Source organism: Equus przewalskii, chromosome 24 (genome assembly GCF_037783145.1).
Source record: "Equus przewalskii isolate Varuska chromosome 24, EquPr2, whole genome shotgun sequence".
Taxonomy (NCBI): Eukaryota; Metazoa; Chordata; class Mammalia; order Perissodactyla; family Equidae; genus Equus; species Equus przewalskii.
The window spans coordinates 10,484,597-10,498,196 of NC_091854.1; the positions used below are offsets into that span (position 1 = coordinate 10,484,597).

At 39.1% G+C, this 13,600-nt stretch overlaps 1 protein-coding gene across 11 annotated transcripts in view; it reads left to right on the forward strand.

Moving 5' to 3' along the window:
• The window catches only part of KYAT3 (kynurenine aminotransferase 3), a 54,397-nt gene that overhangs the window by 16,487 nt on the left and 24,310 nt on the right, over positions 1-13,600 (forward strand). For 10 of the 11 annotated variants that reach the window (XM_070592440.1, XM_070592441.1, XM_070592448.1 and 7 more), the window contains 4 exons: positions 5,294-5,352; positions 5,949-6,093; positions 9,122-9,271; positions 13,218-13,304. In XM_070592440.1, coding sequence (XP_070448541.1) covers positions 5,294-5,352; positions 5,949-6,093; positions 9,122-9,271; positions 13,218-13,304 — 441 coding nt within the window. Of the gene's footprint in view, positions 1-5,293; positions 5,353-5,948; positions 6,094-8,019; positions 8,326-9,121; positions 9,272-13,217; positions 13,305-13,600 lie in introns of all 11 variants that reach the window. The other variant, XM_070592451.1, reaches the window with a different exon arrangement.

Below are 13,600 nucleotides of genomic sequence, written 5' to 3' on the forward strand. Positions count from 1 at the left end.
TTTGACTGGGTGGTGAGCACGTTAAAGACATCATCAAAAAAAAAGACATCATCATTTGGTCAATCATCTCTACACTTCTGACAGTCTTACTCTACGCTGTTTTCTGTAATATTTTTTCATCATACTCTTAATAACCATTTTAATATAGCACTTTTTAAATTTGGGAGGAAATGCCAGTTTGTTAGCCAAGGCTGGGCCATTCAGAGCTCTTCCGTAGAAGTTTTGAAGCTGGACCCAGAGAAAGCAACTCTTAGTTCCTCTATGGTGGTGAAAGTGTGAAGAATGACTGTGTCTTGCCTCATGTGGAGAAAGGCTAAGATTGGGTAGAAACATAGATGAAGCAGAGTCCTAGTGAGATTCAGGTCTCTGGTTTCACATACTCTTGAGCCTGGCTGTACTTCTCTCCTTGTCATGCTGACATGAGCTTTCTAATAAGTTCTTTTCACCTAAACTCTCAGATTGAGTCTCTGTCTGTATGACTAAGAGATCTGGTTAACACAGCTTTGGAGCTTCAAAGGATCTATGCACTGGAATGTTTCTTACCCTCAAAGCTGGGAAAGAGTATAACAGTTTCTTTTTAGTCATGTTGGGAACAATCAAATTTCTAGGAAACTCTCAAACTGGTAATGGGTCAATAAATTACCTTTCCAAAGGGAAAATGCACAAAGTTTCTTTTTAAAATCTATATTTAAACAAAAAAGACATCTAGGAAGTGGTGTAATGCTAAGGAATACCCAAACAATCAGGGAATGAATGAGTAAAGTGTGATCATGAACAACCTGAAGTACTACCTACTAATTAAAAGTGAAAATTTTATGATGACTAAGAAAACTCATAAAATGTTTGATCCTCTGGAGAGAAAAGGCAAAATATATAAAAACATTACAAATGATTACAACTATACATATCTAACTCATAGCTCTAGAAGGTAATGGATGTCTTGGCTACCCCAGCAGCCGGGCACCATATTAAAGGAGTGCCCATTATGCAGGTGCTCACTTTCTGCCCCAGCCTAGTCTTGAAGTAGCTGAGGCTTTTGGCTTCTCACGCCCGATTCTTCACATATCCAAGCACTAGCTGTGCTATTTCTGTTTCTGGCCTCGTCTTGCAGTCTTTTATTTTTTTTAGACCTGACTTATAGCCTGTCTTGATTTATCAGCCTCGATTTCCCCCGCTTCAACCCGCCATTTGGGAAAACGTTCTGCACTGTCGTATCCCACCTGAATGCGTCAGGTCTCACAGGCAGAGTCCTCAAAATATATGCCATTGGAACTTAGTATGCTAGGGTTCTAGGATACTGGGGGGTATTTCTTTTTTTCATCTTTCCAAACTGTCGTTGTTCCAGCACCATTGCAGTAAACATTTTAAAAGACTTAATAACAATAAGCTTTTTCTCATCTCCACCAGGAGTGGCATCTACTGTTGATTCTGTAGAACTGCATTTTTCAGCCTCAAAAAAAAACAGATGTGCTGATTATTTCACTAGCAGTTTTGTGTTTGTAACATAGCAGGACAGTATATGAATGCCAGGCGTTAGCCTACCTGGGAGCAGAAGCCACTTCATGGAGTTAGCTGGTCCAGAAATTGTATGGACCCTATAGAATTAGACTCCTGGGCTCGTACTTAATTCCCCATGGGATTCCAGGTTTATTTCCTAATACTGGATCCACTCTGAAAAGCAATTCTTAGACAGTGAGCATTTGCACCTACTGCAGAATCTTGACATCTTTGGACGTTGTAGGGTGTCTTACACATTTTCACCACTTACTCATTTCCTCGGGCTGCCTTAACAAAGTACCACAAACGAAGTGGCTTAAAGAACAAAAATGTATTGTCTCAGTTTGGGATGCTAGAAGTCCAAGATCAAGGTGTTGCCAGGGCTGGTTCCTTCTGAGGGAAGTGAGGAAGAATCTGTTCGTCACCTCTCCCCTAACTTCTGGTGATTTGCTGCAATGTTTGGCGTTCCTTGACTTGTAGCAGCATCACCTCCATCTTCATCTTCAAGTGGCGTTCTCCCTGTATGGCAGTCTGTCTCTGAATTTCTCCTTTTTATAAGTATACCAGTCGTCTTGGATTAGGGCCCACCCTAATACCCTCAACTTATAACATTGCAGTGAACCTATTTCCAAATAAAGTCACATTCTGAGGTACTAGGTGTTAACAGTTCACCATGTGAACTTTGGGGGAACAGAACTGAACCCATAATAACCACCTATCTCATTATACCTCTAGGCTTCATTTCTGCCATGTCGATGTCAGGCTTAGCCATGGAATTGCTCAATGTGAGTAGAAGTAAGGTGTGTACAACTAAGCAGAAACTTTTAAGAATTTTTTTCCCTCTACTATGAAACTGGCAGTGCTCCAGATAAGGCAGTTTCATCAGTCTATGTCTCAGAGTGACAGTGACATGGAACACAGCAGCAGCTGACCTTCAGTGGATGTGTAGCATGAAAAAGAAAGAAACTTTTATGATTTTAAGCTGCCAATATTTTAGGGTCATTTGCTGTTGAAGCATAAAGTAACTCAAGCTGACTGAAACAATAAGTACCTCACATAACTTAAGCTAATTAACACCATAACTTCATTCCTAATGTGTGTGGTTTTTTCACTTATTCATCAGATGTTTGTTGAAAACTTGCCATGTGCTAGACGTAATACTCTGTTACTCTGCAATGGTTAATTTTATGTGTCAACTTGGCTAGGCCATGATACCCAGATACTTGGTCAAACACCAGTTTAGATGTCCCTGTGAAGGTATTTTTCAGATGAGATTAACGTTTAAATCAGTAGACTTTAAGCAAATTACCCTCCGTAATGTGGGTAGGCCTGATCCAATCAGTTGAAGGCCTTAAGAGACTGAGGTTCCCCCAGGAAGAGGGAATTCTGCCTCCAGACTGCCTTCAGACTCAAGCTGCAGCATCAGCTCTTCCGTGGGTCTCCAGCCTACTGGACAGCTCTGCAGATCTTGAAATGCCAGCCCGTGTAAATCGCAGGAGCCAATTCCTTAAAATATATCAGTGTGTGTATATATATATGAATACATTTTATTATATATAATATATAAATATTATATATACACATACACATCCTGTTGGTTCTGTTTCTGTGGAGAAACCCGATTACTAGAGACACAGATCAGTGAACAAACTAGACAAAGTCCTCATAGAGCTTATGGTCTAAGGGAGGATACAGACAAACAGAGAAATTACAATGATGTGGAGTAAATACTGGAAAGTATTACATGTAATAGGAGCACATAGGAAGGAGGAGCACCGAACTCTGTCATGGGGAATCAGAGAAGGCTTTCTGGAGGAAACAGGGCTAACTTGAGAACTGCAGGTGGCAGGTGGACTAGGGGTTAGCCAAGGCCTGGGACAGGGTGGTGGGGACCAGGGATTAGACTGAGTAGAGAACATGCATTGTCAACAGGGGCGGTGTTGCCCCCAAGGGGGAGAAAATTGTGCTTGGCAGGTGAAATGAACCTTAACTTTACAATGTTCTGTGACTATGCAGAGCTCAACTTTATCTGACAAAATTTTATCCTGTAATATTTAATGGGGGATGATTAGGGAAAAAGTCTACAATGTCTCCTTGGGGGGCAGTGATGAAAAAGAGGTTGAGAAACATGGGTAAAGAAAGACCACTAAGGTAGAGGGAATGATCACGTGTGAAGCTACAGAAATGAGAGGGAGCATGGTGTATTGGGAATAGTAGAATGTTTGAGGCACAGTGTTGGGAGGGAGCAGAGGCAGGGAGAGTACCGAGAGAAGAGGCTCTTCTAGACACAAATTTTAAAATTACATCTGAAAATGCATTGTGACCTCAATTATCTAAGTACTTTAAGTAAACTTGGATTGGATGTCTAAATTCTTGACTGCAGACTGTGCTCACCTTTTTGTATATGAATCTGTTCTTTGTGTTTGTAGTCACATATGAATGAATCATTAAGTTTTTAACATTTTTCTAGAGATGGCAGAGGAACAATTGGTAAAATATCTTTTTTCTGTCTGTCATTCTGGGACTTTTCAGTTTTATAATTGTGGTCTCTGGAATAGCATTGTGTTCAGGTGGGCATTAATCCTAATGCTGTTCTGGAAGCACATTCACCTCTGGGGAATTTGAATGTGATTCACTTTACTGGAGTTTTAAAGATTAAAAATATGAGAGCAAAATGGTGTTTTTCTTGATTCCATTATGGGTAATAGAATGAGAACAATGGTCTATTTTGTAGCCATTATCATTATCTTCCTCCCAGATTAAATTAAAATGACTTTAATATTCTATTAGGAAATCTTTACAAAAATGCTGCCGATCATTTTCTTTATTTCCAGCAGCTTGTTAACAATGAACTTGAAGCGAATTCAATGCTTTTGAGAAATAGTATGAACTTTATTTTGGATTCTAAAGAACTAAAAAATTGTATACTGTACCATAATTTTAACTTTTAATGCTTTTCTACCACAGCCCTGGCTTGCTTGATATAATTAGACCTGATCTAAATGTCTAACATACTTATTTAAGAGGCAGCCTTTCAATAATATTTTTTAGAAGGGCTATATGGAAATAGTTCTGAGTATGTGTTCTGGAGTCAGACTGCCTGGGTTCAAATCCTGAGTTGAATCTATTGGGTTTAAATGTTACTACTTTGTAAACTTGGGCAGATCTGTAACATTATGCTATCTTATCCTCTCTGTCCCTCACTTTCCTCAGATGAAAATTATGGCTAAAATAGAACCACTGCAGAGGGTGGCGTGAACATTAAGTGGGTTATGTAAACACTTAGAACAGTGCCTGGTACATTCTCAGTACTCATTAATGTTAGCTGTATTATTATTTGGAACCCCTTATTGAGTAGTTTTAAAACCATTTGTTGAGTGCTTCCTGTATGGCATCCAAGGGATTCACTTGTGAACTGTTCAGCATCTTACCTAAAGTGATCTTCAGAGCACAATTCAAGATATTTTTTTCAAACTGACATTTTTTTAGTATCATTATTGTTTTCTCTAGTGCCTTTGAGGCCTTTACACTGATTTATTTTTTAGTCTGGGATGACATTTTTGTTCTTATGTGAGAAGATAAACATCTAAAGTTTGTAAGAAAAAGCCTCCTTAGGGCAGTCGGTGGGAGATGAATTCTTCTACAGAATTTTGTACTGGAGTCTGGAATTTGCCTCTATGGTACTGCTTTTTCCATGGTGACAATAAGGAAAGGGAAGCATTACCCAAGGTTTTCTGGCATTTTTGTATTTTGATTAAAGAGATTTATAGGCCCTTTCAATATTTATGTCTTTCAGAAAATGTCTTCGAAATTCAAAAATGCAAAACGAATAGAAGGCCTTGATAGTAATGTGTGGTGAGTACCTTAGGATAAGCAATAATAATTTGGTGAGGTTTTCTTCCTACACATTTTTTATATCCTTAGTTGGGAATTTTTAGCCTTTTCTACAGTCTATAAATAAAGGCGCTTAGTTTAATTCATCCATTAAATGGAAATGGAAGGAAGTTAAAAATCTACACACTGATTTATTCCTTTAGCCAATGTGTTGAGCCCTGTGCTAGGCACTGGAAATACGCAGAGAAAAGGACGAATTTGGTTGATGCCCTCATGGAACTTACCTTCTAATCTGTGAACTCTTCTGATCGGCTCTACTCTCTAATGGTTGATAAGAGAACCTAACAACCCATATGGTTGAGGAAAAAAATCTATGATTATAATATGGGCATCATGGAATTGAGATTTGTAAGAAACATTAAGTGCTTTAGTTCAGCCATCATTTTATTAGGTAAAGTCATTTTGTAGATGGTAACATTTTTGTTGAAAACTCATTTTTTTTCATCTGTAAGACCCAACTAGGTCTTATTTTTCAGTTTCGTACTAAGACTATGAGGTCTAAAAAGCTAATTTTGTAATTGTAGTACTTATTAATATTAGTATTTTTTTTATCATAGGATTGAGTTTACCAAGTTGGCTGCAGACCCCTCTGTTGTGAATCTTGGCCAAGGCCTTCCAGATATATCCCTTCCTATGTACATAAAGGAAGAATTGTCAAAGATTGCAACAACGGATAGCCTGAATCAGTACACCCGGGGCTTTGTAAGTATATGAGGCCCCTGTGGGCCATAAGCTTGTATTTTATATTGTGCTGTATGTGAATGTACTGCTGTCACTCCTATGTAATTGACCTTCTGGGACCAGCTGATCCAACCTGATAACCAGTGGAACTTGCCCTTTTCTCCCAGGTTAAGCCATCCTCTACTTCTAGCCCCTCCACTGTCCTGTCTTCATCTTGGCTGTTGTTCTAGGGTGGGGTCCTATGGACACAAGGGAGGGAGAATATTCTCTGGAATCGTGTGTTTTCTCTCCCATTAACACTTATGCAGCCTCAGCACTTGCCTCTTAATTATTCTCCTCTATTTCCAACTGGTTACAGTTGGCCCTCCATATCCACACTTCTGCATCCGCAGAGTCAGCCGTCCACAGATGGAAAGACCTATGCTGGCTGTGTCTGTACTGAACGTGTACAGACTTTTTTTTCTTGTGATTATTCCCTAAACAATACAGTATAACAACGATTTCCATAGCATTTGCACTGTATGGATATTATAAGTAATCTAGAGATGATTTAAACTATAGGGGAGGATATGTGTAGGTTATATGCAAATACTACCCCATTTTATATTAGGGACTTGATCACGTGAGGATTTTGGTATCCCGGAAAGGTCCTGGAACCAATCTCCCTCAGATACTGAGGGAGGACTGTACTTTCTTTCTCTCCACCTCAGCCCAACCCCCATCCTTCTATGATGAAATGCCTAGGATATCCAGAAATTTCCTAGATTCTACAAAAAAACTACCCCAACTTAGTGAATTGAGCAAGGTTGCAGGACACAAGCCAGTATTCAAAAATCAATTATATTTTTATATACATGCTAAAAAGTAAAATTTTTTAGAATACCATTTACAATAGCATCCAAAAACATGAAATGTTTAGAACTGAATTTTTTAAATATATACAAGATCTGTACACTGAAAACTACAAAACATTGCTGAGAGGAATTGAACAATACCTAAGTAAATGGAGTGATAGACAAGGTTCATGATTGGGAGACTAATGTTAGTATGTCATTTTCCCCTAAACTGATCTATAGCAGAGTTTGGCAAGCTGTGGCCTCTGGGCCAAAGCTGACCCACCCCTGTATACTGTATAAAATTCTATTCGAACGTAACCATGCCCATTCATTTCCGTGTGTTCCAGTTTTTGTAAATGTATGTGAGTGTGTATGTGTTTTTATGTTGGTATCAGCACGGGGAGTGGTGTTGCACTGTCACCAGGCTGTGGACATTGGTCACCTCAGGGGAATGGGAAAGAAGTGATGTTGAGGAGAGATCATAATTTTTCTTTACAAATCTTTGCCTAGTTTTACGTATTATATGAAGCATGAATTATTTTTGTAATTAAAAAATTTTACAAACACAGACCCTTATTCTAAGGAAAGATGTATAATGTTGATAGTTGCTTTCAGATTACCCTATGCTGGAATTTGTTAGACCTGGTGTGAAAATGAAATTCAAAGGCAATTTTGGATTTCTAGGAGTGGTGACAACCTTCTCTTGCTTTTTCCACGATTCATATATATTTTTTGAGCTTGAATTTAAGTGGTCTTTTCCTTTTGCTGATATTTTTCAGTTTGCTGGCTGTATTCTGTCGCCTCCTCAATTATTGATTGTACCCAGTTTCTTTAATATTATAGTATCTTCTAATTTCAAAATATGAAAAATGAGCTATAGCTTTGTTTTTGTTGATTTTATCTGGGTGAGTGTCTGGGACATACTAGCCAATGTTCTGAAAGGAATAAAAAGGTGACAAATACATGCATCTTTGACACAACGTGCCTCTTTTTCTTCACCTCAACTGGGATGGACAAGTTTGAAGGAACCGAAGGCTCTTTGACCTCACAAACCTGGGGTGTGTCCACCCAGCCTCACTCTTCTGCATCCTAACCTGCTTTATTCCTCCAGAGCCCAATGTGCTTTCCAAACAAAGGCACGTGACCTGCACTTGGACTCTCGCTCACAACTGACAGAAAATCAGAGTGGTTCCTCAAAAGCAAACAGAAGAAATACATGCTGGACAGAAGAAATAATGACTTTGATAACAAATAAGACAGGGAGAGGAAAAGGAAGGAAAAGAAAGAGAAGGAGGGAAGGGTAGAGAACACAGAAGAAGAGAAGAATTGAGGAAGCTAATCAAGGAGTCCTGAGACTCCCCACACGTCTCAGACCTTGTGACTTTACAAGCTCTTGTTCCTCTGGTGAAAGTTCTAGGTAACTGCTGCTCTCTTGGCTGTCAGTGTGAATAACGTTCCACTCCCTCCTACCATGTACTACCACACCAACGCTAATGTGTGCTTCTTTGGTGCATTTGTTTTTGTCCTCTCTCCATAGTCCATTGGTTGCCATAACCTTCCCTTCAGCAACTGGAGGAACCAATTCAGGGGATATGCAGTTAATGAAGGGTTTTTGGCTTATTTTAACTGGGGAAAAAATCCAACTATTCAATATGATTTAATTACTGTCAAAAAATAATCAAATGTGATTTAGTTACTATCAAAAAATATACTGTCAACAAAGAGAACTGATCGGTGGTGGCCAGGGGAAAGGGGGGTGGGGGGAGGGCACTACGGGTGAAGTGGTGTACCTACAACATGACTAATAATGATGTACAACTGTAATTTCACAAGGATGTTAACTTTCATAACCTTAATAAAAAAATATATAAAACCTTCAAAAAAAAAAACAAAAAAAAATATACTGTCAACAATATATTTGGTATTGAAATCAATTTTTATTCAAAGCAAATACCTTAAAATGTTTTCTTCCAAAACCAGTCGTTAATAGGAAGTTTTTAATCATGAGGAAGTCTTCATGACCATCCAGGGAGGAACCCTCTAAAGGCAGGAAAAAAAATCTTTTAATTTACTGCCTTTTAAAAATACAAGTTTTCTTTGGATAATTATAAAACCCAAACTTTAACAATTCTTACATTTTAGAGCCAAATTACCTTAAGAAGGAGGTCCCATAATCAAATTCAAGGGTTTTTTTCTTCTTTTTTATTCAACAGGGTCATCCATCACTTGTGAAAGCTCTGTCCTGCCTTTATGAAAAACTTTATCAAAATCAAATCAATCCAGATAAAGAAATCCTTGTGACAGTAGGAGCATATGGATCTCTTTTTAATGCCATACACGGATTAATTGATGAGGGAGATGAAGTAAGTATTTTAACATCATGTTACCTGTATTAATCATTATCATTTGTCCTGTCTGAATCTTTTACTTGTTTTATGCTCTTTTTTTTTTTTTTTTTATGCTCTTTTTTATTTTGAATTACTTTTGAAGTAGAATGCATATGCAATAAAATTCACAAATCTTAAGTGTACAGCTTGATAAGTTTTTACATGTGTGTATCCATGTAACCACACACCAGGTGAAGATACAGTGCATTTCCAGCACCCCAGAAGGCTCCATTTTGCCCCTTCCTAGCCTACCCTCCCAGAAGTAACCACTCTTTTGTCTCCTGTCACCATAGGTTCATTTGCCTGCTCTTTAACTGGATATAAATAGAATCATACAGTATGTACTCGAGTCTGTCTTCTTTCGTTTGTCATTATATCTGTGGGAGTTATCCATTTTGTTGCGTGTAGTTCGTTCTTATTTTTATAGCTTATTTAGATAAGGGCAAGTGGAAGGGCTAGCAATGATGGGGAAAATGTATCTTTAGTTTGCACTGCTAGAATAACCTTTCATCTGAACGCATTCATAAGTATTTGGTCAGCGTCTTTTTGTGCCCAGTACTATTGGCAGCACCACGTGGGGGCTGTGTAACAAGAAGGTTGAGTGATTTCTGCTGTTTAGTACTGTGACCCGCTTTGACACGGAGCTCATTCAGCTCTGCCCCTACTTCCCCATTGTCATTCCAGTATCCCTGCTTCACTACTTCCTGACCTCTTTCATTTGTTCAGAAATTACTGAGGATCTCCTAGGTGCTAGGTCCTGTGGGAGAGAAGATTTTTAAAAGACAGTTTCTACCTGGAGGAAGTTCCCTGCCTAGTAGAGGAGACAGACTTGTAAACAGATGAATAGGAATGTGGGGCGATGGTCAACAGTGGAGAGTGTATAAGTTATGGTGGTGGCAAAGGAAAGAAGCGAACCAGTCTGCTAATGTAGGTCTGGACAGCTCCAGAGAGGCATTCTTACACTGGGGCTGAGGAATGAATATTTGTCTATTTTGTGAATTTCTTTCTTTGAATGCTCGTGCATTTTACCTATACCTCTTTTATAACAGATACCCCATTGCTCTGTGTTACGTTATTCTTTTACGTCTCTAGTTCCCTCTACTCTGTCAGACAATGAGCTACTTAAGGAAACGTTTTAAGGAAGTACACTTCTACTGTCATATAGATCCTCTCCTCTAATCCTATAAAGTAGTTGAAAGTCTTCTCTCATCCTTTGGGTGTTAATCCTTTGTTGCGTCCTCCCCCTCTGCTCTCTGTCAGAGACCCCAAGGCTCAGCCCTTGGCCTTCTTTTCTCTAGTCTTTCTTCCCTCATCACCTTATCTAATATTTGGAAACCACACACATGGCACTTTCTATCATACTGACCTATTTTATTTTCTTTGTAACATTTATTGCTATCTGAAATTATCTCATTTACTTCCTTGTTTTCTTTATTATCTCTCTCAGTAGAATGTAAGTTCCAGGAGAACTGATTTATTGCTGTACTGCCAGCATCTAAAATATTGAGTGCACAATAAATACTCTTCAGAAAGAAAGGGGAATTATTCCCATTATAAAAATAAAGAAATTACAGCAAAGAATGCCAAGTATAAGCTTTCAGTTTTACCTCCCTGCCTCCCCAATTTATTTTCCTTTATTGAGCTCTCACTTCATATCAGGCAGTGTGTTTCTCACCAGGGTTGCAAAGAGAGGTCATCTTAGTCTCTAGAGTGTTACAGACTAATTAAGAACTTACAGTCCACTTGACAGAAAGATCCGTTCCTGGTTCATTTCTTTGTCCTCCACGGTACCTAACACCTAACAGCACGTTGTATAGTAGGTACTCAACGTGCCTTGAATGACTAGTACAAACAAAGGGGCTTTAGAATGGAAGGGCCTCATGTGACTCCAGTGAGAAAGGCCTTGAACAAGTATTTCACATCATAAGAAATACAAACAGTAAAAAGTACAAATTTAAAACAATAATTAGGTTTCATTAATTTAACTAACAAAAAGTTAAATGAAGGGCTGGCCCCGTGGCCAAGTGGTTGAGTTCACACGCTCTGCTTCCGCAGAAGCAGAAACCGGGGTTTCGCCGGTTGGACTCCTGGGTGCAGACATGTCACCGCTTGTTGAGCCATGCTGAGGCTGCATCCCACGTGCCACAACTAAAAGGACCCACGACTAAAAATACACAACTATGTACCAGGGGGCTTTGGGAGAAAAAGGGGAAAAAAAAGTTAAATGAGACAACTTAGTGTTGACTTGTGAAAATATAAATTGTTGTCAGGTTTTTCAGAAGCAGTTTGACTATATAAATAGAGTGCCAAAAATATGTTTATACCCTTTAATCTAGTAATAGCAATCATGTCAATTTATTCAGCAAACTGTTTAAAAATGGAGAAGCAACACATACTCACAAAAGAACATAGCATTGTTATTTATGCAAGCAAATGATAAAATTATTCTAGAATTCAGTAGCCTCTCAGCCATTAAAATAATAAATATTAAAACTACAATAATTAGAAATTTTGTGACATATTGCTATGTTTTAAAAAGATAGAAAAATTGAATGTCTCTGATAGTTACAAATTATGTGCTCAGGCTCTCCTTATAGAAAAGCAAAAGGTCTGGGATGCTGGATCTAGGCTGTGGACTGCAGGTGGGATACTGACTGGGCTGGTTAGATTGGCTCACTGACCCAACAGATCACAAGTGATTGAGAGAGAGCACACAGGGGCAAAGGGACAAGGAGTACATCTCAAGGGACTAGGAAAAAAGACAGAATGCAGTGCTAAGTCACCTGGAGGGAAACTGTGGGTATTGGACAATAACAATAGCATCCCAACTGGTCTCCCAGCATCCATTCTTTGTCTCAGGATTTTTTTTTTTTTTTTTTTGAGGAAGATTAGCCCTGAACTAACATCTGCCTCCAATCCTCCTCTTTTTGCTAAGGAAGACTGGCCCTGAGCTAACATCCATGCCCATCTTCCTCTACTTTATATGTGGGATGCCTACCACAGTATGGCTTTTGCCAGGCGGTGCCATGTCCACACCTGGGATCCGAACCAGCAAACCCCAGGCCACCAAAGCAGAACGTGTGAACTTAACCACTGCGCCACCAGGCTGGCCCTTCAGGATGATTTTAAGAAGAGAAACATCTTTACTCTCAGGATAATACTTATAAATTAGTACTCCATAACAGAGAACATTGCAGTGTTCTCTTCGCTTATAGTCTTGCTTCTGCTGCTATGTGATATTTTATTTTCTAATTTGAAATTTAAAGAAAATCTTAACGTTTTTGACTGGAACATCCCTTTGAAAATGTGATGAGAGCTATCACCCCTTTCTCCAGAAAAATCTACCTATGCACATATAAAATTTCGCATACAATTTCAAGGGTCTCCACTCAAGCCCATCCGTAGATCTCCCTAAGAGACCAAGGACTCCAGTAACTCTCCGTGGACAAGTTTATCTTCAAGGTCTCTACCACTTGGATGTCAGCTCCTTGAAAGCAAAACCTGCTTTTTTTACTGCTGCATCTCAGTATGTAATATAGTGCCTTGCACATAGTAGGTGCATGATATTTGGGTTTTCTTTTTCTTTTTCTTTTTAAGGTATGCTTTTTGGTGAGGAAAATTGGCCCTGAGCTAACATCTGTTACCAATCTTTCTCTTTTTTTTTTCCTTTTTTTCTCCCCAAAGCCCTGCTACATAGTTATATATCCTAGTTGTAAGTCATTCTAGTTCTTCCATGTGGGATGCCCCCACAGCATGGCTCAATGAGTGATGCTAGGTCTGCACCCAGGATCTGAACTGGCGAACCCCAGGCTGCCGAAGCGGAGCACGCAAACTTAACCACTCCACCACAGAGCCAGCCCCCTGATGTTTGTTAAATGAATTAATGATTGGTATGTTATGTTCATATTTGGCTTTCTTTCAGGTCATAATAATAGTGCCTTTCTATGACTGCTATGAGCCCATGGTGAGAATGGCTGGAGCAACTCCTGTTTTTGTTCCTCTGAGATCTGTAAGTTTGCCAATATGACTCACGTGCTTTAAGAAGTTTTGAAATTACCAATTGCTTTGTCACCAATGAAGTTTCTACTTTGATTACATTTTGGGATTTACTGTATATCTTTCCTGTGACTGAAGGTCATCAACAACTTTAAGAAGACAACTTTTGTTACTTGGTCCTCGTTCGCCATGTGTCTGTTATGTCAGCATCCACACTGCATATAACATCTTTTGTGGTTATATGTCGCCCCCACTGACAGTGAGCACCGCCAGGTCAGAGACCATTTCTGACGCACTTTTACAGCACTG